The 27,142-nt window shown below is 39.0% G+C and overlaps 1 protein-coding gene across 1 annotated transcript; it reads left to right on the top strand.

The window, feature by feature from the left end:
• Positions 1-171: 171 nt before the first annotated feature.
• On the top strand, positions 172-27,142 carry DNAJB4 (DnaJ heat shock protein family (Hsp40) member B4). Its single transcript, XM_032118520.1, has 4 exons — positions 172-329; positions 16,091-16,376; positions 18,727-19,301; positions 20,858-27,142. Exons 2-4 carry the CDS (start codon positions 16,166-16,168, stop codon positions 21,089-21,091), a joined length of 1,020 nt encoding a protein of 339 aa, XP_031974411.1. The 5' UTR covers positions 172-329; positions 16,091-16,165; the 3' UTR covers positions 21,092-27,142.

The raw sequence follows: 27,142 nt of genomic DNA, 5'->3' as shown, positions 1-27,142 counted from the left end.
AGAACGTCGGAGAAGCCTCGCGGCGTTTCGCCCGGCCCCGCCCAGCCAGGCCCACGGGGTCTCCGGGGCCGCCCTGCAGGGGGCGGTGAGATCGCGATGTTTCTCCGTGCAGCGCGAGCAATTGGAGACGCCGCTGATAGGGCCGGGAGAGTCACGTGGGGCGGGGGGGGGGGGAGCGCGCGGGCCCGGGGGGGAGGCAGCGCGTAGCTCTCGCGTCATTTGGTTTGGAGCCGCGGGTGCGCGCGTGGGAGCGGCGGCTGCGCTGCGGGGGCTGTCGGGAGCGCGGTCGGGCCGGGCCGGGTCTGAGGCGGCGGCGGCGGCGGCGCTCGGTGAGTGCGGGAGGGGCGCGGGACGGGCCCGGGGCTGCGGCAGCTCTGCCTGCCCGCGCCGGACTGCGCTTTGGTGGTGCTCTGCCTTTCCGGCTGGTGCCCGGGCGGGCTGAGGAGCGGGCACTGGCGGTGGTAGCGACGCTGCCCTGAGCCGAGGGGGGCCTCTCTTTCTTCCCGCGTGAGCGCGACGGTGCTCTGGGGAGAGGCTCCCGCGGTGCGCGGCCGCCGGGCGTTGTCACAGACAATAAGGCGAGCGCCGTTTCTGGGGGAGCCTGGCGGGGCAGCCTGGTCCGCAGCGGGAGGCGCGAGGGGCGGCTCGCCGGCCGGTGCCGAGCCCGCGGAGCGGCAGAGCCGTTGGGCCGAGGTCAGAGCCGGCAGCCGGCCCGGCCCGGCCCGGCCCGGCCCGCCGCTGCTCGCGGCCCTCTGCCCGCTGCGATCTTGCGGGCGCGGCCGCTCGTTTCGAACGGATTTTTAGGTCGTTCCACAGCCCCGTGAAACGGGATCGTCTCTCTCTTCTTATGGAACTTCGCTTGCTTCCTCCTGCAGTGTCCATGGTTGTTTATTTCCTAGCTGAAGATGTTTATTGCTAATGTACGATTTTTACAGCTGGTGGATTTTTTTTCTTGGCTACGCAAGGACAAGCTTTAATGAAAAACTGGAGTCTGTAATGCTTTAATCTGGGCCATGTTAAGGTCCTGTGGCCTGGTGGGGATGAACTGTCATGCTGAATACGGATGACGGTGTTGTACGAGGCTTCACATCAGGATAAGGTCATAAAACACCTATTTAGGAATCATAGCGGTAGCGACTGGATAATACTAGAGGGCAACTACAGTACGACTGCGTTCTGTACCATTCTGAGGAGATACCTTGCAATTTTAAAAGAATATTTATATGCATTGAACTGTTTCTTGTTAAAGAGCTCCTGGTTTACATAAATGTCATACTTTTTTTTTTTTTTTAAACGTATATGCTTTTAAATTGAAGCGTGGCAAGTCTCTTCCAGCCTTGAGTGTGTTTCTTTGTTGTCAGTGGTTTTGCTTGAGAAACTGTTGTTTTGGACTTCGCCTGGTTTGGGGCTATGTGCAGGGACTCTTGGATTCGCATAAGAAAATGCCTCTCAGTGTTTTCCTTTCCCTGTCGTTCAGGGTAGTCTTGTAGTTCCATGCTGCCTTAAGACGATGGTAATTGGGGTCAGTTTAATAGACCACAAGTTACAGTGCTGTTGAGCTCAGATTATCCTGCGTTCTCCAGTACAGGTAACTTCACCAAAGGAAGCTAAAAAAATGCTAGATTTTTAGCTCCTGGAACACTTTTGAGGTAGTATAGCTAAGAAGGGTTATGAGAGTAATATATTCCACAAAGTTAAAATTCCTGTATGCTTCTAGACAGATGACAGTGTATTGCTACAGCCAGGTGAAACTTGCTGCTGTGGTACTTTTGCTGAGAAAGGCTGTTTATAACAATTAGCTTATACTTTCCATTAATGTAGCTGGAGGGGCTGGGGAAAGAAAGTGAAATTAGGCTGGGAGAGTTTAGTTCTTATGCTTGACTCTCTGCTGCTATTGCTAAACAATATTTTTCCATTCTCTTAGTTACTAAGAGTTTGAGTGTATAGCAGACATTGGCTTGTATAATACTACTTGAGCAGTAGTGGTTGACTGTGACGCATTGAAACCATTCCTGGCCACTGGCTGTGTTTTTTATGGCTCTCCACTTACTGGATGAAGGGGAGCGTCGGTGTGCTTTGGTTTTTATTGTTACACAATGTGCTGGTGTGTCCTTGCTAAGTTCTGTGAGACAAGCCAGTAGCCATGTAATGCTGATGATTTTTAAGCAGTCGTAATGCCTTGGGCTAATAACAACACTCTTGTCTGGTACTGTGTAAGTGTTCTAGTTGAATTCCTAAACAATTGATGATAAGTGAATGTTAATTTTGAGGGGTTTCTTATCAGCTTTTTACTGCTCTTTGAGGTGATGCTTTATTTGAAAGCTGAGAATGATATTTAGCATATCTATTATTCCTCAATCTGCACAGTTCTTGAAGTGACTGTAGGCTTTACAGTCAGAACATGAGATTTAGCAAATTGAAGAGGATAAAGATCTCACAGTATATAAATATTTTGCCTTTACTTTCACTATTCCTAAGTTGATCTAATGGACTTCATTAACAGTTGCTTCTCTCTGTATTTCCCATGATGGCACTTGGAACCTATCTGCTAGAAAACCACATCTCTTAAGCACTCTATCTTCATTTCCCTTTATTAAATTATATTTCTGTTAATAAAATTATCCCTATGGGATTAATTCCTTCTATTTAATCTGTTAAAGTAGTGGGGTGAGGATCTAACCCCTGAACCGTGCTAACTACAGTATTTGTTCAAGTACTTTGCTGACATTTTACAGCAGCATACACCAGGATGTCCTCCTTTCTCACATCCAAAAAGTTACCTGCACTGCCTGTTTTCTCAATCAAGTCTGCCTTCTATGAAATTAAATGTGCTTGATGTGAGTAGTTTACACTGGGCTGCTAGAGCAGAAGAACTTCGGATTTGTTGTGTAAAATAAGGTTCACTTCATACAGTAACTCATTCTTACTAAAGAAGGGTGAATAGTAGAGAAATGTACCACTTACCTTTCAGAATCTTAATAATTAGATAGTAGGCAATATAAGAAATAGCAGAATATGGAACTTTAAAAGGTCTCTTCACAGTTTCTTTTAGAGATTGGAGGAAGATGTCTCCCTTAACTGAATTTACTAGATTATGACATCTCTTGTGGTCTTCAGGCCATAATGGCTGTTTTTTGCAGTAGAGTATTCTACTAGATGTGTTTACTGAGAAACAGCTAGTGTAAATATCTGACAAGTCAGAAAACTTTTTATTTGTCTGGGTTGTCACAGAGTTAAGTAATGGATGGTTCTGAAGAAAAAAATATTAATCAAATACTGTGTATGAAAGAATCCTTACTTTTATCAAGAGGTCCTCAGGGTATTTCTATGTTAGTTAGTTCAGGTATTGTAAAAGCATCAGTGTAAAAGTGCAGAACTGGAACAAATCCTCTGCATAGCCAAAGCTACTTCAGTGCATGCATGCATTGAGTTCTGCTGGGTCGGTTGTGTGGGGTTTGTTTTCCATTTACAATTCACTTCAAGTTTGCTCTGTGGTGACCAGACCAAAAGGTAAGGCGCTCCTGAAAGAAGTTCTCTGGTAGAACTAAGGAGATGTCTCACAAGGTCAATAAGTAAAGGATTACATTTCTTATGAAGTTGCCTCTGCAACCCTCTGAGTAGCATGTTCTGTTTAGCTTTGCCTCAGTACACTGAACACCTGTATAGGAGAAGTGCTTATGTTCTCTATGAGAGAAGAATAGCCACTGTCACAGCTGTACCTGTACTTGCCATGCTTTCTGCAAGTCATTGCTGCTGTGCTGACATCTGCAATTGCTTTCTGATGATTTCATTACTTTGGGAGATGTAGATCAATTGATTCAGATCCTGTCAGCTGCTACTCCTGCACTAGCAAAGTGTGTTTGGGATCTGCAACATTATCGGTAGAAAACTCCTTTAGATAACTACTGAGAGAAGATTGAGCATGTGCTCCATCCAAACGACTGTTGATCTGTCATGAGTTTTCATATTAATTACATGTGCACTGAAGTAGTAATTAAAATTTCCAGATCCACAATTTGGATAGTATTTGGATAACTTTTATATAGCGAGTTTGAAAAAAAAGTAATGTCTGGTGGTTTTGGCTTACATTTAGTCATGCTGCCTTTCTTAGAAAAAAGTTTCAGTGTATTAAAACTTTAAAGAGAAGCTGTATAAATATAGAATCTTTAGAGCTCTTCCCTTGCATGTTTTATTCTTGTGAATCTCATTTCATAGGTATTTGATTTAAAATTTTGACTAGCTTGTAGGCGGCTATCAAATTGTATTAAGCCACCGTTGCATTGGGTGTGTCAGATATAGAAGGATAAGTCAGCGAGCACTCACTTCTTCCTTAGATACAGCTGCAGTGTGCAAAGAGACTGGATCACTGTATAGAAAGAATGTAGTGCAAAAGGCAGCTGGATAATATTAGTCAGCATGATTGCGTCATCAGCACTCAGCCACTGACTTGTTCGAGGGGGTTGGATGTTTTTGTGGCGATGTCATGGGAGGGAAAGCTTTGAGAGCACAGAGAATTTGCTGTTAGCATCTGCAAAATTCTTGTTGGGGGAGAAGAGTGAAAGGTCTTGCTTGAAATAAGTTGGGCAATGGAGTTAGGTGTGACAGTTGCCTATGAATAGGGATTAAGAAATGTGGAGATGGGCACTGAGAGACTGAAAGGAGAACAAATGATTATTGCAGTAGTATCTGTAGAGGATGGAAGTGTCTTAATACATCCCTCTATCAGCAATGCACTGAAGAATGTGCATTCAAGTCCTGTTAATTAGTGAGTAAATACTTCTCTTATTTAAGGCAGAATTAATATTCAGAATTCTTATCTTGAAGCGGGAAAAGCTGATTGGTCTAAAGGGATTGGTTTACTTCCCTATTACGTAGGCCTGATCTCTAGCAGTATTCTTTCTGATACTGTTTAATTAAGCTAACAATTATATTTGTTAATTTGTGAGTCAGAGGATCTTATTTTTAAACAAATATTGCATGTGCCATAGTGTAAATTTTAAGAAAAACCCAAACATAGAAAGGTAAATATTTTGTGAGTCTAAGGAAAGAAAAATGAAAGAGAGGGTTTAGAAGCTTTACATGTCTAATCCCTTCAGTCCATAAAACCATGATTATAACAAGCTTATCTGACCTGAGAATCCTCTTGAACTTTATTGTAAGGGACACCTACATATTTCATGAAAAATAAATGTTTGCAGTGAAGTTTGTGAATGTATCAGGATATTTCTTCTTTAATAAATCAATAGCAATGCTCCATAGACTTAGAAAGGGATGAATGTTGCATGCTTAATCTCAAATACCACTCAAAAAATCAGTGGATTCATGATTTGACTTGATGTAAAGTGCAAGAGAACAGGAGATTTTGTAAGTTAAGCTTAATGAAACAACAACAACAAAAAAGTACCTGTAAGTCTGTTCAGTATGGATTGGTATTTTCTGCAGAGAATATAAAGGAGATCCTTTACTTCCTTCTTACAGGTTGTCATCTGTTAGCATTACTCCCTGTGAGTGAACTGATTCTGTGTAATATTTTCATTAAACTTTATTGTTTTCATGACTATGTATTTGCATTTGTACTCTGATTCATTGCTGGTTTTTGTACTGATGTTTTTTGGAAGGGGCAGGGAAAAGCTAAGAAGAAAATATGTCATTTTTTATAGTGACATTTTTCTGTAGGACTTGCTCCCGTGCGAAGTTTGAACTTCTATTATGGATGAGGGAAAACTTTCATGGAACTGTAGATTTGTGATAGTTTCTTAGTAGAATAGATACTGAGATATGCTATCACTTCAGAACACCTAGATATTTTCTGCTGAGTTGTTTATCTTTCCAGGTTGTACCTTCTTTACCTCTTAGCCAGGTATGCACTATTTAATCTAGAGGAATAAAGTAATATACTAATTGCCAAGTAGATCTATTAAACTCCTGCCTTCTATCTTTTCTCAAAACTTCTAGGCTGACTAAGAAGGGAGAAACCAACTGTGAAACATAATTTAGCTATGGGATGTGGTTGAAACATTGGAAAGACTAATAAGCAACTATTTTGACTTCTGCTACAGCAGATTGTAGTAAATACAACTAGGACTGCCAGTCTTTCTGTCTCCTTAGGTGAAGTACATTTTACTGACATCTGTTCCCCTTTCAGGTTGAACGGCATTGTGCTGACATCTCCTTTTCAAGTTCCTGCCTTTGTATCACAGTTCAGTGCGTGTGTTTTCAGCCTTGCATGTAAAACTGGCTGCATGAATCAGAGCAGCTGGGTGGGCACACTCTGGAAAAAGCATCTCGTGTGACCACCTCCTTTTGCTTATGTAAGAACAGTGGGATCACGTCCACAGCAAAAATGTGGGCAGTTCCTTATTTGGTAGTGCATTAATAACCTTGATCTTGCGTGAGTGTAGTAGCAATTTAAACAATACAGTATAGTTGAGTTGCTTTTCCAAGTGGATTTGTTGTGTTTGCAGTTCTTCTCTTCATCAAGGCTGAAAAAATAGTTTATTTTCTGCTGGAAACTAGTAACTTCTGTCATTATTACAGGGGGAAAAAAACTCCAAGAAACGACAAGCAGAGTTTGGATAGGGGTTGTGCAAGCATCTTCCACCTATCCTTCACCCTCCCCCCTTTTGTGTGTGACCTGTAATGATGATTGCTATCATGTTTATTCAGTTGTGTCTCATTGACAGCTTCTTAATTATGTCAGGAAAAAAAATCTAACACTTTTGGAAGAAGAAAAACTAACTTGCAGACATGACTTCTGTCTGTTCCTTAGTTATGGAACATGATCGAAGTAGTGATAAAATCCTAGATGAGTCTGTCAGCCTTCAGTGTAAACCTGTAGAGTATATTCATCGTATTTCTATAATATGTTATGTTCCAGTAATGAATGTTCCAGACTGGCAGTGTGTTGGTGCAGCGTTTTTTTTTTTTTAAATAGAAGAAATCCAAATGCCTAATGATAGGTTGAGAACCATTGGAAAGACAGACTGCAGGTTCAGATCAGGTCACATCTGAGTTGTGTCAGTGCCAGCATCACAGAGATTTTTTTGCAAGAGCTAACCTGTGAGATATCTTCATTCTACAGGTGCCCTGATTCTGTGTTGCTAGATCTTTGCTAAGACAGCAGGTTGTTAATTCTATTGTTTGGTGGAAAAAACCCTATAGGGTTACTTTGTTATGGATGGAATTGCTACTGTGGTTAAGGTAAACAGCAGTAAATTGTTATAGGTGGTAGATACCCTCCTTTTTCTACAGATGAAAGGCTAAAAGAGGAGCTGCACTATACTGCAGTAATTAAAACAGATATGAAATAAAACATACTGCCCGTCCTGTTTTCTGGGTGGTCAGAATTTATGTAGGGTGTTGAAATAAATGCATTTAAAATGCCTTTAAAACACCTTCTTCAATTCCAGTTTCTTGAAGGGAAAGTCAGCAAGGGTTACTGTGGAAACTAGTGCTGAGTTTTCCATTGTCCTTTTCCTGTTAATCAGTACATAGCACTAGTATTAGGTCACAGAAGTTCTCCTACACCAGGATTCATTGGTGGAAGATCTGGTAGGGAGCCAATCACAGTTCTCAGGGCCTGAGCTGCCTGGCCTTGTGTCCGGTCTCAGCCAGCCCAGAGCAAATGTTACTTTGGTTTGTGCCAGCTGGCCCTGGTGTCTGGGGTGGGGAATGCTGGACTGCAGAAGGAGGTAGTCTATGAGCTGGCCATTCTGTCCTTATATTTTTAGAGAGATTTCTGCCCCTTTTGTGCTGCAGGAGTGGGCTGAATCCATTGTCTGTGAATGTCAAATTAAGCCTCACTTTTACTGAAAACAGGAATACTGGAAATATCTTTACACGTGTTACTAAATACCTGTTTCTAAAAAGTGTATTTGTTGTAAATAACACCCCTCTGTTTCACTTAGGTGGAAAACAGTACAGATACACTTAATGTTCATTGTTTATTTTCTAAAGTTTGTATAATAAACACATCTGCAGGACAAACAAGTAGAGGTCCACACATTTTTTCAGTATTTTTTTTTATTGTCTGATATTCCTGCTCTGGTTTCTTTGTTAAGAAACTTGCAGTGCATCTCTTCCATAGCATTTTTTCAGTGTCCCACTGACACCACTGTTGGGTTTCCAGTGTCCTTTGGCAGGGAATTCTATCACTTGTAAAACAGCTCCATTTTATTGTTTAAACTGGCTTCTGCTGATTACACTCTGGCTCTGGCTTGAATGGGCGTAGACTGTGAACGATTCATCTCCTCCTTTCTCCATCATTTGTAGACCTTGTAGACCTTTGGGATATCTGTGTTGTTTTTGGAGAGTGAAGAATTCAATCCTCTCCAGTTGTTTCTCATGTGGAAATATTTGTATTTTTTTAATTATCTGTTACGGTTCTCTGAACATTTTTGATTTTAAATAATACACATGGTTTGGGGGAGCTGAAGGAGGCAGAATAGCTGAGTGTTACTGTGTGGATGTACTATTGACGTTCACATGATACTAGAGTAATGTTTCCTGGGTTTTTTGTGTCCTAGTAGCTCCTAATACTTAATTCGCTTTTTTTTCTGGCTACCAAGCAGTCTTGTATTCTTTTTGACACTGATTAGAACTAATCAGTACTTTTTTAACCTTTTGTAAACAACGTATATTTTATTATGTGTACTCTTCACGCTGAGAAAACAGCGTAACATGGAAGCCCATCTATAAAGTATATGTACATCCAGTCAATTAGCCTTATATGACCTTATTGATAACATTCAGGGCCTGATTGTGTTGGCACTTGTGTTTGCTTAAAACAGGTACCAGAAGGGCTATAAAACTTTGCACAATCAGATAAAAAGCAGCTAGTCTTGGAGGGAAACTGAACATACACAAAGCATTAAGCTGTTCATCATATTAAATATCTTTACTTGTTATGTAACCAACACAAGGAGGTTGATGACATGTGAGTCAGAAACCTGACTAGTACAGTGGGATAAATATGTGATTAAGTCTAACTCTTCGTTTACATATGGGCTATTTCAGGACAGAATTTCTTGAGGAAGGGTAAATTCCTGAGTGATAACCATCAGAGCAGGAGGTGGTTAGGACAAAAATCCAGGCTTTTTATATGAAAAAATGAAAGAAAGAAGCTTGGCTACGGTGTTTTTCTGCTTTCTTTGCCCCAGACTGATAACTTAAGTAGTGAATTCTGCAGAACTTGTTAAAATCGAACATTTCCTTGGAGGAAACAGAACTTCAGCTTCATTGTGAATGTGGGGGTTTTTTTGGTAATAACAGGAGATACTTCTCCTTACCAAGGCAGTGTACTTTTCCATACAGATATTTACAAAAGTATGTATGACAACTACTTCTTAACTACTTGAAGTTCGTAGTAGTGTGTTAAATAGGCGTAGTCAGTAATGTGAGAGAACCTGTTAAATGTTTTGCATGATTGGCATTTTTTCTGGTCGACCACTCAAATTGAGTAAGAACCCCTTGGCAGAAATACGTGGGTGGAAATCGAAATGGACACAGAATCTAAGTAAGGAATTGAAAAGCACCTGTGGAATCTGTATTCTTTCAGAAGAGGGAAGACTTAATCTGTAGGTGAAAATACTTTGTGTTGCTTTGTGTGGCCATGCTTTGGATGTTTCCATTTGAGTTTGTAAGTGCTGTCTGGTACTTGGCTGAAGTAGTTAATCACGCTCCCAAGAGGGAGTTAGTTGCATTGTCATCAGTCAGTGCATCATTGCTGAATCTGACCTCTGCCTACTTTCAAATAGTTGTTCATTCCCTCTTAGTGGTGAAAAGTTAAAACGTGGAAGGTTATTCCAAGAGTATTTTTGTTTTTCAGCTATAGTAGGGATTGTGACTTAGTAGACAAGAATCAGGTATGAGATACAAGTTTGCTATGTTCTGATCAGCGTGTATGTGTTACTAGTGTCCTAGTCACGTTCTTGAAGATAGTTGTTCCTGTATGCAATAGGAAATCAACTTGAAATTAGTTTTTCTTTTTCTTTTTTCTAGTATTTTATGTAGTTCTGAATAGGTCATAATGCATATGTAATGGAAATAACTTCCTGAAGAGAAGAACCCAACCCATGAATTGGCATATGATAAACTACAGTAAGTTCTAAAGTATGATGAACATTTTCAGTTGTGCATTTAATTTTTAACTTTTGGTCTATTGTTACAAAAAGTAATAAGAAAATAAAAACTAATTTAAAAAATTGCTAACAGCCATCTTGTCATATAATCTTTTCCAAATAAAATTGAAGACTATGTGCATCACACTCTTAAAAATGCATTTTGGCGATTCAGAAGTTGGTAACAGTGTATCTCTGGTTTGAGATTTTACACTAGAGCTGTAAATTCTGAAATGTATATTTAAAGTAAGCTTTTCCACAAAATACCTTAAAAATATGTCCTTTGGCCTGTTGGCAGAATTTCATGTATGTTCCAGTAATCCTATAGACATAATAAAATACATATTGCCAATAAAAAATAGAAAACATTTTTGTTGATGCTAGGACTGGTATAACTTAAATATAATGAATTAATTTTAAGTTATGTGATATTTCACTTTGCTTTTATGATTATTCATTTAGATGTAAAATCAGTCCCAGAATCCTTATGTGCCGTTAACTTTTTACTTCTGTCACAGTAGTAGTTTCCACAGAGAAAAATTTGATAATTTTGGTGGTTACTGGGGTATGAGGTATGTGACTAAATAAAGCTTTTCTTTTAGGGCCATCAATTAGAAAAAACTTTTATGTTCTGCAGGTTTCACTTTGCATTTTCTGTTAGATATATGTTTTAAAAGTCAACTAATTGTTGCTTCTGTTGTTAACTCTGAAATTTATTTCTGTTACTGCTACTGAATAGTTCTGTGGTTAAACTCTTTTTAATAATAGAATTAATGAATAGGGTTTGCATGTACAGGTCTTATTCACAGTATAAAGTGTATATAAAGTACAAACATAGCTCAGTCAACAACTACATCCAGTTAAAGATGGTGGGGAGAAGAGTTGTCAAATTTTTTTTTCTGGGAAAACAATGGATGATGCTACAGGAATTTTTTTTTTTTTTAATATGGGTGTGCTTTCTTCAAATCATTGTAGAGAAGTATAAATTTATTCCATTCATTAATGTGGGTTTGCAAATATTATGATACTTAATTGTGAAAGCTTTTCCTGGGGAGGGATTTGGCTCCTCTGCCTTGACATTTATGTGCACATGTGTATTTATAGTTGTGATCTGTCTGGAATTTGCCTTTGTGGTTTTGTTTGCTCTTTAATTTGTTCTATGATCTAGTCCTGTCTTTCTCAGTTCTGTTTCTATGGTTTAATAAGTAAGGAGTACAGAAGAAACGGCTTAATTTAAAGGAAATAATGAGCATTTTTATTCAACTTCAGGGAATATTGACACTGTTCTGCTTAGAAGCTTTTCCTTAAAATAACATACTGGTGCTAATTTATGATTAATCTATAATTTGAGTTCAGTATGTTGTTATTATGAATGTTACCATAACTTATCTTTAGTTGTTGTGAAGGCTTCTTTAAAGAAAGCAACTGATTCAAAGCTAATATTGTCAGTGCAACTCTTCTAAGACCTGGAAGTGGTATGACCTTGCCCCCACTTTCTGCCAAACAGGATATATAGCTCTTGGCCATAGGTATGTGAGTTAAACTATGGTTGTTCTGAGACAATAATGGAAAAGACATTTTAAGCATCAATTCTTTACTGAAATACTAACTCAAGTGGAATGCAGTGGTCAGACTCTGTCTCCGAAGTAGAGCTGTTGAAGGAACAATTTTCAGCTTTCCAGTGTGTATTTTATACACGTTTTTAGATGAAAAAAGGAAGTCTGGTATTACAAAAGTGAACATAATTGTTTTTGATCAAAGAACATGGAAAATCCTCTAGGTGAGAGATTGCTTATATAAGGCAAGTTTTGGATGTGTTCAGAATTTTATTCGGTTTTCCTGACAGTAAAATTTTTTAGTAGTCTATTTGGCGTTTTAGTAATTTGTTACATTTGAAGATGTATCTTTTTTCCCCCCAGTCAACATTAAAAAGCTTGAACTGAAATTCCCCTTTTTTTTTTTTTTCAAATCTGTACTGTAGCAAGAATCAGTGATGTAAAGAAGCACTGGACAAATACAGGCTGTTAACTTTCTCAGTGCATTATAGGAGTACCATGACATTACGCTGAAGTAGCTTAAAAGAGCAGAAGGACACATCTGAGACTGCCTAGTTTGGCAGAAAATTGTTTTACAGAATTGACTGTAACCAAAAGCTTCATAAATATCACTTGATACTGGAATGATGATAACTTTTTTCTGTGTATACCTGAAATGGAATGTAGTTGTTGTATTTGAAGACTGTGTAAACAGAGAACTGATTATACAGATGGTTGAGTCATATTGTAATATATCAGTCAGAGAATTAACACGGTGGAGAGAGGAAGAAAGCTTACTGATGGTGAGGGGATTTTATCTGTTATATTTTTCAAGTGGCTCCCCAGCCAAGTACATTACTGGACTTACATGTCTGAGAATTTCCTTAGCTTTCTTTCATGAGCATGCTTAATCAAGTCTTAGATTATGGCCTTACTGATTTTATAGATATATGGTTTAGTGACTTGCTTCTGGAAGGCTTGAGTGAGTTGCAGGGCTCACTACTTCTGGCTTGTCACAGCTGAGGTCAGCCTTGGCTATGTAGGATCTCTTGGGCTGTGTGCTCTTAATGCTACCTAAACAAATCCAACCAAATCGCAGAACCACTCCTTCAGGCTTAAGGTGAAAGTCCACATAGAAGGTGAGCTCACATCTCAGTGTGCCACAGAACGGGGCGTGAGCAGGTGTGCAAACACTGCAGGTGCCCCTAGTACTGGACAGAGTGTCAGTTTCTGAAGTAAGAGGTGACTGAAATGCTAGAACTCTGGGAAATGGGCACACTGACAGAATGCCCTGTGATGTTTCCAGGTTCTGCTACAAAAGGGGAAGACATTAAGGTAGAAATGCAGAAACTTGTGAAGAACAAAATAATCCCATAAAGGAGTTCATGTGTCACGCAGTAGGTAATGACGTTATCTGTTTTTTTAGGGGACAATTACTCAGGTGTTTAAACAAAAGATACTGAAGCATATGGGAAGCAAAATCTCATAGTCTAGAAGAGTGTTTTTCAAGGTGTATTTGGTAACAGGGAAAATAGGACTGTAGCAGTAAAACAAAATATTTACTTGTGCTTTTTTAAGGCTATTTTGTTTTCTGTTTATCTGTGCTTGTGTGAAGGGACTGCAGGGCCAGAAGTCCTTGAGGAGAGTACATGAAGGATTTTCCTTTCTTTTCTTCTGATAATAATTCTGGAGAGGAATATGGGATAAAATAACAAAAAGCAGCAAAGAATTGCAAATATCAGGTACTGGAGTTCTGAAAATCTAGAAGCTCTACTACGACAAAATTGGAAGATATAAAAGCTTACCACACTTAGCAGATGGATTTCACTGTCTGAAGTAGTTCTGGTATGATTGGATGTACCCAAATTGTTATTAGCATGATTATCAGATGTCCATCTTACACACACTAGTCTTTTAATAATAATACTAAAAGTTCTCACTGCTTTTAAGAGAGTATCTCTGTCTGTTAGAAATGGTTTAAAGAGCTAAATAAGCATATGAGAGGAACTGTAGGCTATGTGTATTTTCGAAAGGATATGATGAAAGGAAGGTCTCAACATGGAGAAGAAGGGACACGCTTTCTGGAATCGACTCTTAAAAAATACGAGATTCCAGGCTATAAATTCATTCTGACATGAAGATCTCATACAGGGCAGGAAGTAGAAGTTATGTAGTCATTGCTGTACATCCCACTCAGAATCTTAAGTAATTTAATTTTTGGGGAGTAACTTACATAATTGGGGTATAACTTGGCACTTTGGCCAGAATAGCACGTCCCCCTCTGTAGGGAGAGAAAGGATGCTTGAACGCTTAGTCGCTGTGATATTGGGCAGAAAGTCTGAGTGTAACTTGGTTGTTACCAGAGTTTGTTCTGTAAGTTTTAATAGTTAAGGTGAAGAAACTTTTTATTTAATGAGAAGTCCTGATTATTGTGGCTTTTAATGAAATCCTTGAAATTAATTACTATGTTGTTACAAAAGGGCGGGGGGGGGGAAGATGGTGCAGAGAATCTATCACTAAGCCTTGTTAATTGCACTGCTTGAGTATTTTTGAGATACTTGAAAGGAGACATATGTGCTTAATGCAGTATTTGTAGTGGAGAAAATGTTGAATTTGGGATGTGGGTTTCAAACAATTTATTTGAAATACTAATCTTAACTAAAAGAGCACTTTTAAAAGAAAGATAAAAAGAAAAGGGCGATCTAGTAAAAAACTAGCTTTATTTCAGGTGGAGCTCAGCAACAACTTCTTGCTTCAGCTGTAAAGGTAATTCATTCTATAACCCTGTGACTTCCACTGTGCCAAAAATGCAAGTGAGTTCTGAGAGATTTGGTGGCAAAGGGAGCGAATTCCTTCTTTTGATACCCTTTGGCCTTTGAAATAATAACTACATATATGCTAAAAGTTCTCGCTCTCTAAAATACTCTGGTGAAATTTTGACTTTATTTGCTCTTTACCTTTTCCACACATATTCTAAGGAGAATGTAAAAAAACCCAGATAAATAATTAGGCAAATCCTGTATACACTCGAAGGAATCTAGTAAATTCTGTGGCAGAAATTGGGAAAGATAATGGTGTGAGGATTAGGACGATGACGCAAGTTAAGAAAGTGAAAGAAAAGTCCCAGATCTTTTTCTAGTACTTTCTGGTTAAGGAAGCATTTTCTGATCAGTCTCTTGCAAGTTTGAGCAGGTTCTAGAAAGCAGCTTCAAACATAATGCTCCGTGAGTCAGAGGATTAGTGGGTTTTATTGTTAGAAGGAAGGCAGCTGAGCTTAATTACCTCCATAATAGTAACTTGATAATTCAGCCTGGAATTGTCTTCATACAGACAACATTAGATATGATGAAAAGTGGTGTATTTTATTTAATACTTTGTTCCAGGGAGGAGTAATTTTTCAGTTGTGTTAATCTGTCTTGTAGTTCACTGCCGTACTGATAAGCATAGCTAATTTCTTGACCTATAGCTCTTGACAGAGGTACAAAAGAAATCTTGCAGGCTAAAACTTCGTAACATTTTCTCTATAGAGCATGAGAAATACTTCAGTAGTAGAATTTGTTTTATATATTTTAAAACAAATGTGTAAGAACCAAGTATTTTTCTGTTATTAGCATCTCATCAGATGAAAGCTATTTGCTTGGAATATTGTCATACTTGTATAATAATCTTGATATTTCCTATTTCATAGAAGAAGGCTGAGACAGGATTTACATTTTGGTCTGCTTTAATTTAGTGGCTTGAGTTGTGGTAAACAAAGTGGTATGTTTTGCTCGGATTCATTCCTACTGCTTAATAGTACATGGCTACGGTCAGCTGTGGAAATAATAAAAATTTTATTTTTAAAGAAATGAAGTTTTGCCTTCTGAAGCTTTGTAGTTGATTTGGGTGTAAAATTCTTCATAGCCTTTGCTGGAAAGGGTACAGATCTGTGTTGATATATTTGGAAAAGAGTTATGTACAGCTGTCTCTATAGAAACAGTGAAGTAAAATGCTATAATTACTCTAGATGGGCTTCTGCGTGTCTCTTGGGACAGATAAGCCTTCAGAGCTGACTGGATCCTGCCCTGTCGGTGAAAGGCACTGTTACCACGCTGTTTTAACCTTTAAACTTGAGTTGCTGGGGCAGGGACGCAGAGAAGTTGAGCGCTGGGTGCGCAGGCGCGTGAGAGCGAAAGCTGTGCGGGCTGGGGTGGCGGGGAAGTGACGTCCGCTGCTGTTCGGCGTTCTAGAAAGAGCGCAGACACGTCCTTCGGTGGGAGGGCTCTGCGGAGGGCTGTGGCGTGCCCCGTGTGTCATCGTTTATAAACGAACAACGGGGGCAGCAATGAAATACGGAGAAGCTGTCTAGTCTTTCTTTAATGTATCGTAGAGTTTGTTGTTTTGTAGCTGCTCTGTTTGTTTCAATTCAGAGTTTGATTTTTATTTTTCCTTCTCTAGCGTCTCCACCTTTCTGAGACACTGGACGCTGCTTTCTTTACAGCAAGGAAAATCTGAATTTCTCCAACACTTAGGATGGGGAAAGATTACTATTCTATCCTGGGAATTGAAAAAGGCGCTTCTGATGAGGATATCAAAAAGGCTTACAGAAAACAAGCACTGAAATGGCATCCAGATAAGAACAAATCTCCCCATGCAGAAGAAAAATTCAAAGAGGTTGCAGAAGCTTATGAAGTGCTGAGTGATCCCAAAAAGAGAGACATTTATGATCAGTTTGGGGAGGAAGGTATGTATGTCTCTTACACTTTGTTTGGTCACTTTCATTATGTTGAATGAAGCAAAAGAAACTTATGAAAACATGGTATGTGTTCATCTTCGGGCAATACGTTTGTTTGGCTCATCAGATTTTAAATAGAAAATGCATTGCTGGGCTTTAATGCTGGTAAAGTTTTAATTTCTTACTTTAACAGGGTTTTTTATAAACCCCAGATACTTGACAGGCAAAAAGTTACTGAACAGAAAAAGTTTCGATCACCCATAAATAGCTTTCTGTGATCTCTTTACTGCTGCCTTCCCTTGCCAGAGCAGTTTTTGAGATGCAGTTCAAAACGCATGTATTCTTTTCTTTAATTTTTGCTTAAGGGCAAACTGCTTGATCTAGGCAAGGCAGTTCTTCTGAGCAGGAGCCCAGGTGTCCAGCCTGTGGCTGTCTTTGGCTTCATGCCTGGAGAGGAAAGAATTTGGCTGATGTCATGAAATACCAGAACAATTTTTTAGCTTTAATTGTAAACAGTGATAACATGCCAAGAGAATGAGGCCTCAGAAATGTCACATTTATCCTAAAATGGTTATCTGGAGAGGATGAATTTTTTTTTTGTCTTCATTTTTGACCAACATGACTTTCAGTCTTATGGTTGAGCAACAGAGGAAGTCATTAACATCCCTTCCCATAAATGTATGGTACCAGGAATTCCATATGAAAGAATTACTTCCGTTGTGACAAGTAGGCCTGCTCATTGCTATTCGCTCGGGGCCGTGTTTTTTACTTTTATAAAGGAGGACATTTAAATAGCAGTATTTAGTATTTTGGGCAAAGATGTAAAGTATGAACTTTTAGAATGTTGAATCTGGGAATACCTCCTGATGCCTCAGTTGCTTTTTAAGCTCCTCTAAGAGTGTAATTAGATGTTGTAAGGCAAATGCAGAGGGTTGGGGTTTGTAGGAAGGAGGAAACTTCAGTGTTTTTACAGCCAGGAACTTGATGTACCTTCAGTAGCTTCTGGCTAGCTATTCCAGGAGGTGTCCTTCTGCTACCACAGATTGAATCCCCTGATCTTCTTGTTTGGCATTAACAGTAGTGTGACAAAAGGATGTACTATAGGTTGCTAAGTACTTTTTATCTGGTCTGGTGTTGAAATGGGGAAAGCATTCTAATGTCTTAGTTGGTTAGTGTCGGTACCCAACACTAAGCTTATGCATGAGAACACTGAGCTAAAACAACCCCCAACAAACCCCTCTTTGAAATTTACAGAATGCCTGCCTCATAATGTAAGCCTTCAATTTTTTATGGTTATAGAAGTATGATAGCAGCTGTGGCTCAGAATTGGTCTAAGACTGGAAAAAAAAAAAATTAAAAAAACAAGCACTCTAAGTTTGGACATAAAAGTCTCTTAAGAAGATTCTCAGTCTTTTAGTAGTTTGAGATAGTATCCTGAAATGGTCAGTGCAGAAAAGAACTATTACAAGGAACTACTTGATCACCTGTTGGGAAAGAGGCATTGAAGAAAATTGATTTTAACTTGGTTTGGAATGGGAGCACAGGAAGTACAAGGGAGTTTTCAGTGAGAATCGTAAGGGAAATCGTAGCAGGAGGAAATGAGATTTAGATCTCTTCATGTGAAAGGTAGAACAAAGCTATTGAGAACCTTCTGATTTTTTGCAGAGACAGTGATAGTGTATACAAGGTTTTTGTACCCAGATGGAGTAAGTTCCAAGGTATTTTTATTTGTGGCTGCATTGAAGAGAGTTCCCAGGATTTGTACCTGGTTTATATCATAGGAACACAAGCTGTGATACATTTGGAATGCTAAATTGAGTATTAAGGAAGCATATATGTGCTTGACTCTTGGCATGTTACCTTTTACTCTAAACAAATTGCAGGAAAATGGGTGAACTAATTAACAGAGTTACAGCTGAGCTGTAGAGACTATAGAATATGTTGCATATGATAGTGAATAATTTTCCCTAGAAGTGACATTGTAGAAGGATGCAATTCCCAAAAGACTTTGTAGAACAAGAAGAGATCAAGTCATTCAAACCTGTCTTCTGCTCTAAGATGCTAATTCATTGAAATAACTGGTTTCAGTCATATGAAATAAAATTGGCACTGTCAGAATAACCTGTTCTTTTGAAGTAAAAGTCATTCTAGAGCATCAGAAACTTTGTTGCTGTTCAAGCTATTGAATTGCTAGTCAGTACTGTGTGTTCTCCTGGTGAATCCTCCTTGAAAAGCAGACCTTTCACTCTACTGCAAATATGTTTTTGACTCATCAGTCCTGATACCATTACACTCTACAGTAGGAAAGCTTATACTAATACGCAATTTGTTTTTAACTTTGCTTATTTGTCTTATTTAGGTCTTAAGGGAGGAGCTGGAGGATCTGATGGCCAGGGTGGTACCTTCCGGTACTCCTTCCACGGTGACCCACATGCTACATTTGCAGCTTTCTTCGGTGGCACAAATCCTTTTGAGATCTTCTTTGGAAGGAGGATGCCTGGTGGCAGAGACACTGAAGACATGGAAGTGGATGGTGATCCCTTTGGATCCTTCACTAGTTTCAGTATGAATGGTTTTCCAAGGGAAAGGAATACAGTTGGCAGCCAATTACGTCGTAAACAAGACCCCCCTGTAATCCATGAACTTAAAGTGTCTCTGGAAGAGATCTACCACGGCTGCACAAAAAGAATGAGGATTTCACGTAAAAGGCTTAACCCAGATGGTAGAAGTGTCCGAACAGAGGACAAAATTCTTACTATTGAGATAAAAAGAGGATGGAAAGAAGGCACCAAGATCACTTTTCCGAAAGAAGGTGATGAAACACCCAACACAATTCCAGCTGATATTGTTTTTATCATTAAAGATAAACCTCACTCTCATTTCAAGAGAGATGGATCAAATATTGTCTATCCTGTTAAGATAAGCTTAAGGGAGGTAAGTTTCTCTTGTGGTAGAACTCTAAATGTTTGACATTATTACAATATGATACAATGGCATCGTGGCTGGTTTTTTTTAAATACTTCAACTTTTGTCAGTGTGTGGCTGAAGAGCAGAGTCATTTATAGTGGAAACAATAGCTGTTTTGATAAAAATGGAATATTATTTCTAGCTGTTTACTATAGAGGTGGAAGAGGATAAGGGTGGAAGGGTAAGAATAAGGGTTGAGATATCTTAAATCTTTGTACATAACCTTTCTAGCAAATGATGTATTAGACTGAAGTGACAAATGCAAACTAACAAATACATCCTATATAGTATGCTCCTTGCTGCTGTGATAAGGTAGCTACTTCTGTAGGACAAGGTAGAAATGTCCTAAGTATTTTCACTGCCAACAAATTATAAGTCTCCCTTTTTAGCTCATAAGTTACTGCGGTGTGATTTTAAGCTACATAGAGATTGATTTCATGAAGATAAATAATTGTGAGCAGGTGTAAGAGGAGCTATATATAACAAAAATGGTATAGCTTTTTAAAATTTCATTCCAAGTCAAAACATACTGACTTTCAGAAAGAAAAGTCAGAAAGACAACTTCCCAGAGTTCTTGAGAGTCTGAAGCCTCAACATAATCATCACTTAAAAGATAATGTAGCTGAGTGTGTGTAATGTATTTTTTCTTCCTAATTAATATCAGGTGGAGAAATAAACTCTTGCTGTAATTATAAGCTCTTTGTGTAAATTAAGCTACCTTAAAGGATTCTGAACTAAAATAAGTGTGAAGTGAGGTGAAGCACCTCAAGTGTAGTGAGGGAGGGAGAAAAGACAATGTTTAATGTTAATGTGGGTAATACAGTTCAGATAAAAGCCTATTTAGACTCGTTGCATTGTTATGTAAATTGGACATTATCAGTGTAGACTAAGTGTTCTGATTCAGGTGAAGTTGCAGGAATCAAAATCTTATTACCAGAGATCCTAGTAATGAAAATAAACTGGATAAAGCAGAAGGTCTGTAATGTTCTAATTTTGGTGCAACAAAATTATTGTTTGCTTTTCTTTAGGCACCACAAGTACTCACGTAAGACAGCTGTGAAATTTGATATGGCTCTGCTTATAGACACTTAAATGTTCTGAAATTCGATATAATACAGTTTGGTAATGTATTAGAATAAAGCTCCTGTGCAATGTAAACAAACAAAAAGTGAAATGGGATTTTAAATTTCCAGTGGAAACTTACAGACTGACATCTGTAGAGAAGTATGAGTGAGGAGTTCTGCTCAGCTCCCTTATTATTTGATAAAGTCTTTGAAGGACATAGCAGCTCAATTACCCTCCAGTGGCCATTTAATAAGATTCATAAATTCAGTGATATTCAATGACAAATTGAAGCTTTCTCTTTTTAAGAGAGGAACATTGTATCTAAATTTTGACATCTCAGTAGTGCACAGGAGAAATACTGTTTAGAATTCTAGTCACTTTTAAATAATCCAGATTCATTTGTAGGTACAGAAAAGTACTGACCAATTTCTTTTTCTCATATTGCAATCTTTCTTTAGGCTTTGTGTGGCAGCTCTTTCAATGTGCCAACGATAGAAGGAAGAACCATACCCATGACAGTAAATGAAGTGGTAAAGCCTGGGATGAGAAGAAGAATTATAGGATATGGTTTGCCATTTCCCAAAAATCCTGACCAACGTGGAGACTTAATTATAGAGTTTGAAGTAATTTTCCCAGATAACATTTCTCCAGCATCAAAGGAAGTACTTAGGCGAAATCTTCCAGTTTCATAAAACGGAAGACTGTGTATGTCAACAAATTAAAATAGGACACTGGAAATGCAGAAGACTAGCAAGTCTGTGCTTTAAAAGTGCAATCTGTAACACCTAGTGGAATCTTTGGGTTTTTTTTGTTTTGTGGGATGGGTGGGGGGAAAATACTGTAATGCTGCATGAAAAGAAAAGGGTTTAAGTAGAAGTCATACAGGTGAATTCTGCAGTAAAAATTACAGGGAAAACCACTCATTTTGTTTTACATATTCCTAATCAGCAAAATTTAGTCATTATTTTGCTTAATATAAAATGCAGTAATTTTTTTACAAAGTCAGTGCATATTTCTGATACAGTACTTGAGCCTCCAAGTACTTCTTTTGTTATATCCTTACCCTGTCTATAACATTACACATTTGTACAGAAATTTGAGACAGTAGTAGAAATACACAAAGGTATAAATATTTTAAAAAGCAAAACATGACAGAGATCATTTCAGTATGTTGCCTTCCACTGCGCAAAGCATAGGCTGGAAAAATCAGCTTGGACTCCTGAACTGCCCCCCTGTGCAATGAAAGCCTTCTCTTTATTGCCCCAGAAAGTGTCAGGACTGCATTGTGAGTCTGGCAAAGGGCACATGGCCTGAGTAGCCAGAGTACCCATTTGCTGTGGGATAGCTCCTCAGCCCTCAGGCAGAGCAACAAGAAGGGATTCCTGAAGGACATGAACAGCAAAGGGTGAGCCTGCTGTCAACTGGGGCAGGGAGGCTGGTGACCAATGACATGCAGAAGGCTGAGGTACTCTGTGCTGCCCTTGCATCAGACACTACCAGTAAAACCATGCAGGAATTCCAGGCCCCTGAGACTAGAGGGCAAATCTGGAACCTTGGTGGTGGAAGACTGGGTTAGGGTGCACTTTAACTGGAAGTCTGTGAGCCTGACAGATTGCACCCAAGTGTTGAGGGAGCTGGCTAATGCCATTGCAGGGCCACTCTTACTTATCTTTGAATGGTCAGGGAGATGGAGAGATGTTCCAGTAGACTGGAGAAAAGAAAATACCACTCTTGAAGAAAACCAAGAAGGAAGATTTGGGAATCTACAGGCTAATAGCTTCACCTAAGCCCTTGGTAATGTGATGGAAAAGAATCCTCCTGGAAAGCATTTCTAAAAGGTGATACAGGGTAGTCAACATAGATGTACAACAGGGAAATCTTGCTTGACCAATCTTACTGCCATCTACAGTGAGTTTTAGGGGTGTTGGGGAACAATCTGTGTTGTTTACCTTTTACATCAGTAGACAGACTGGTGAAGTACAGGTTAGATAACTAGAAAGTGAGATGGGTTAAAAGCTGGCTAAATGAGGGAGCACAGGAGGTTTAATCACTGGCACAAAGTCCAGCTGGAGGCAAGTCAATAGTGGTGTACCCTATGGCTCAGTACTGGGGCCAGTTCCAGTCAGCATCATTAATGACCTGAATTACGGGATGGAGTATAAACTGGGAGGAGTAGCTGGTGCCGCCAGCTGATGTACTGCCTTTCAAAGGGACCTCAACGGGCTGAAGAACTGGACAGAGGATTCTCACAAAGTTCAGTAAGAGGGAGTGCAAAGTCTTGCTCCGTTGGGGAGTAATTGACCAGCAAACTGTCAATAAACTGACTGTGAGCTGCCAGTGCAGCCTTGTGGCAACAGAGGCCAAAGCTTTGCTAGCAGATAAGGGGAGGTGATTCTTCCTCGTTACCCTCAGCACTGATGAGGATACATCTGGAGTACTGCACTCGCTGGTACTTGAAGGGTGTAAACTTAGTGGAACAGCTCCAACACAGGACCATGTATGAGAGGCTGAGAGGGCTGCAACTTGCCAGCCTGGGGAAGAAAAGACTTGGGGGAGATCTTGGCACCTGACAGGAGGGAATGAAAATGGAGGAGCCAGGCTCTTCTCAGTAGCTCTCAGTGACAGGACTAAATGGACACAAGTTAGACACTAGTTAGTTAGGGATTCCATCTGAACACAAGGAAACACCTTTTTACTGAGAGCATGATCAAAACACTGGAACAGGTTTCCTAGAGAGGTTGAAGAGTTGCTAGCCCTGGATACTCATAGCCTGACTGGACATTGTGCAGGGCAGCCTGCTCCAGCTGACCGTGTGTGAGCAGGGGTGTTGGACTTCATGATGCCAAGAGGTTTCTTGTAAGCAAAATGATTGTGTGAACTCGGACTTGGCACTTTTTGCTAGACAGTGCTATGGGCCCTGTTCTGTAAATGAGGCTTAGCCCAAAGATGGTGGTGCTCATGTGACAGCTCCCTAGGGAGCAGGTCTGTGCTGAGTTGGAAAGATGCACAAAGAGCCCTGTAAAAGCATTTGGCTAGGGCAGTTATCTAAAGATCATGCTGATCTCAAGTATTCATTATTTTCAAAGGCCAAACTTTACTCCCATGAAGAAGAAGGAAGAACCTAGGTCCTAGCTAAAGCAAAGTTCGCTTAAGACACAGTGTGGGATAGGGGTTGCCCAGAAACTTTCATATGCTTGAATTGAGTTGTTGTTGTTTTTTCTTTTTTAATTCAAATATGAGTTAGTTATCTTAAGAGTTAAAAGATGCATAGAGAGATGGAGAGCCCTCTATAATAGTCTAGTTTTATAATACAGTAATAGGGCTGGTTCCCTTGATTGCAGCATGGTATTGGTGAAAGAAATGCCTTGTGGGCATGCTTTATTACTTGAGTTTAAAACCATAATACAGTGCTTTAACAACACTTTAAAAGGGTTTGGGATTTTTTTTTGTTGTTGTTTTTCATAAGAAAAGATGTTAAGATTTGCTGTCAGGCTTTTGCCTGTGGAAATTTAGAAGTTACCTGCTCTGTTAGGTAGCCTAAGAAATAGCAGTGTTATATATGTGACTCTCTGCAGGAAAGTAAATCATATGGAAGTTGGGATTTAATTTACAATAATTTTTTAATGAGTGTAAGAAGAATCCCATTTCTGTTACTTAAAGAAAAAGAATTTCTGTGGGGTATTGTTCAAGTCAATTTTTCAGCTGCAGATCTCTTCACGCAGTATCAGTTAGTTGTAGTTCTAAATCTACAGGAAGTAAACAATTGCTGGAGCAGTATCACAAAGAAAAAAAAATTGCTGCTTCGTGCTTCTGCATATTGTTATTACTATATATTGTTTGTTGAAAAAATTTCCATTTCAGTATGTTCCGTATTGCATTTCTTATGTGGTTTTTAAGTAAAAAGTGTGAAGTTGGTTTTTAACTTTCTCTTATATTTTGTTATGATGGCAAATGCTACAAGCTACACAACTTTAAAGCATATCAACCTAAAATACCTATTTGTCAGTTTAAAAGCTAATGGAATCAAGCATTTTGTAATCCAGACTCTTGTAACCATATCCAACTTGTAAAAAAAAAAAAAAGTTACAGCAACTAGGACTATTTTTTTGTAACCATCTTCAGGTAAGAGGAGTAGTGTTAAATTGAGGAATCGCAGTATCTTGTGTATTTAGAAGTGTATATATATATATATAATGTGTATAGCAAACTAAACTTTTCCAACTGTTTTCAAGCTGAAAATATAAAACTTAAAGGACTGGTATGAAATAAATGCTTGTATTTCTTTTCTTATGGAGAGGTAACAAAGTATATGTTTCAGAAACCAGCATGTAGAATTACTTCAAAATATGAGGAAGCATTAATATCTATCTAATCCAGGATTCACCAAAAAATATTTTTCTAATCAAAAATGTGCTCCAAAGCTATGTTTTAAAACCCACTTGATTATTTAATAAAGTTACTTGGGAGAAGGAAGTAAATACTCAGTCAACTACTATATTTGTAACTACTGAAATACATGAAAATAAAATGGTCATTCATGAAATTGGGACGAGAAGGGTTTTTGATGTCTTGAAGGTTGCTTAGGTACCACAGAAAGTACAAGTCATTTAGTTGCTTTGGAATTCATCTAGCAAATCTGAAAACCTCTGCTTCTAGAGATCCTTTGTTAATCTCACCAACATCAAGCCTTAGGATAACCTCAAGCTGTTGGAAGAGTAATGGAGCTGCATTACAACCCTTTCTGCTTCCTGCCACGCAGTGGTGCTCTGCTTGCTGCACAGCTTTCTGCTGTCGTGAGGGGGTTAGCATTCCATTCTTTCACTCAGCTGTTTTTGTATTAGCTGTGCTGAAAGCTTCCTGAAGCCTGTGGTGCACTGGACAAATGCACTCCATTCTTTTCTAGTATGTGCATCTTACGTGCTAGTCTGACTCACTGGGAGCAGACTTTTTTTGGAGTCAAATAGGTTTTCCTTTAGCAGTGAAATTTGCTATAACTTAGGGTGAAATTCTGTGCCCTTGAATTCATGTACTAGACCCTAAAAAATATGGGTCATGAACATGCTATTGTAAATATAATCAAGAAACAATTTTACTTTTCCAGTCAGTAAATGCTAGTCCTCTTTTGCAGCTGGCATGAGTAGTTCTTCCTATATAACTTACTGAACATACCCTGTTAGAACCAGGGAATTTGTCATACAGCCACTTCCTGTTCAGCTCCCAATCTGAGCAAATAGCAAATAACTAATCTCATGAGGTGCAGAATCTCAACTCTTCATTTGTCAGTTTGCTCAGCAATGGACTATTGGATGCCATGATTTGTTTCCTTCAGGCTTCTCCAATTAATTGTCCTATTATTTAAACAGTGAAAATAGAGACCTGCTGTTGATCCCCTTGGGTGTAGAAGGTATAAGTGCCCTGTGCTTGTTGCCCTGGAGTTAGTGGCTTACCCAAGGGAGGAGGTATGTAACAACAATCTTGTTAGTCATGCCTGATTGCTTTATCAATAACAAATTGCCATGTTCACAGCCCTGCTGCCCTGCATTCAAAAACCCCCAAACCCCACCCAACCAGCACCTAAAATACCATATAGCATTTCCCTGAATAAGGACAGGTACCCCATGGGTAGTGAAACACTCACTGATAGTGGCATTTCGTATCCAGGTATGTGACTTTGTTCCACATACATTCCCCACAAACTTTATGGCTGTTACATGCCACAAGTCTTGAATTCCAAGTATTATGTGTGAGAAAGTGAAGAATGGGGTAGCCTGTAGTGTGCCATATACTTGGGATAAAATGATCAAACCCATTTTTCTTTTTTTTTTTTTTAAAACATAGTTTATTTTTCTTTCTAAAACCAAGGCTAATAGCAGTTTTATTTAAGTTGTTAACAACTTCAAAAAGTTAATTTGAAGTAATTTTTGGATCCTTATTGTCTTGAGTTGCTGGAGACTCATTTGTATTGATGATCTAGTTTTACTGTGTTGGCAGGTATTTCCCTAGAGGGTGCACGTTCAAGGGAGTCTGAAAACAGGATTTGTTGTAGTTGAAGAAAGTGTCTTCTGTCCATTACAGCCTTCTTTTCACTGAGCGTCTCAGCAGTCTGACTCATTCATTTACAGCTCTACAGATCGCCCAGTCTGCACTGTGCTATGCTGGTCAAATGTAAATCATTGAAACTGCTAATCCATGATCTTAGCCATATTAATAAATAGTACTTGTAGATTAGGAGAAAAGAAGTCCATGGTAATGTACCTCTTCAGTAACAGAGAGATGAAACTGGGTGTTGAATACTTCTTTACATTTCCTTCCAAAGCTGGGGACTACTAGGGCAGTTTCATGTAGATGCTTCTCTAGGTTTGGGTTTTGAAAATAATTTAGGATGTGTGCAATGTCATCTTCCTCCAATTTAAATGACACAAAAAAGGTTTCATTTCACTTGTTACATCATGTAACTAATGATGGCATATACATGCTCCATACTTTTTGTATCTTCAGTTTGTTGGTCAGCTGCACTGGCTATGTCATTTTTTCTTTCCATAGTTAAAAGTTGATGCTATTGCTCCAAACTGCAGGTAGGATCAGCATAGTTTTTGCCAACTTCAGCTGTTTTTCTCCATCCACCTCCCTATGAAACATGGAAACATTCACACTTCCACTGAAGAAAGTTTTGCAATGGATACAGAAATTAGGACTGTTAACGTCCTTGAGTTTTTTTAAAATAAATCTGCGCAACCTCTGTA

Source organism: Corvus moneduloides, chromosome 9, assembly GCF_009650955.1.
Source record: "Corvus moneduloides isolate bCorMon1 chromosome 9, bCorMon1.pri, whole genome shotgun sequence".
Classification (NCBI taxonomy): domain Eukaryota; kingdom Metazoa; phylum Chordata; class Aves; order Passeriformes; family Corvidae; genus Corvus; species Corvus moneduloides.
Note: the sequence above shows the minus strand (reverse complement) of the source record. Positions and strands in the feature narration are given on the sequence as shown.

Excerpts from the sequence above, each read along its gene's own strand:
- DNAJB4 (XM_032118520.1), top strand. The coding sequence starts at position 16,166 with ATGGGGAAAGATTACTATTCTATCCTGGGAATTGAAAAAGGCGCTTCT. Across the intron at positions 16,377-18,726 it reads TGATCAGTTTGGGGAGGAAG|GTCTTAAGGGAGGAGCTGGA; the intron begins GTATGTATGTCT and ends TGTCTTATTTAG. Across the intron at positions 19,302-20,857 it reads TTAAGATAAGCTTAAGGGAG|GCTTTGTGTGGCAGCTCTTT; the intron begins GTAAGTTTCTCT and ends ATCTTTCTTTAG.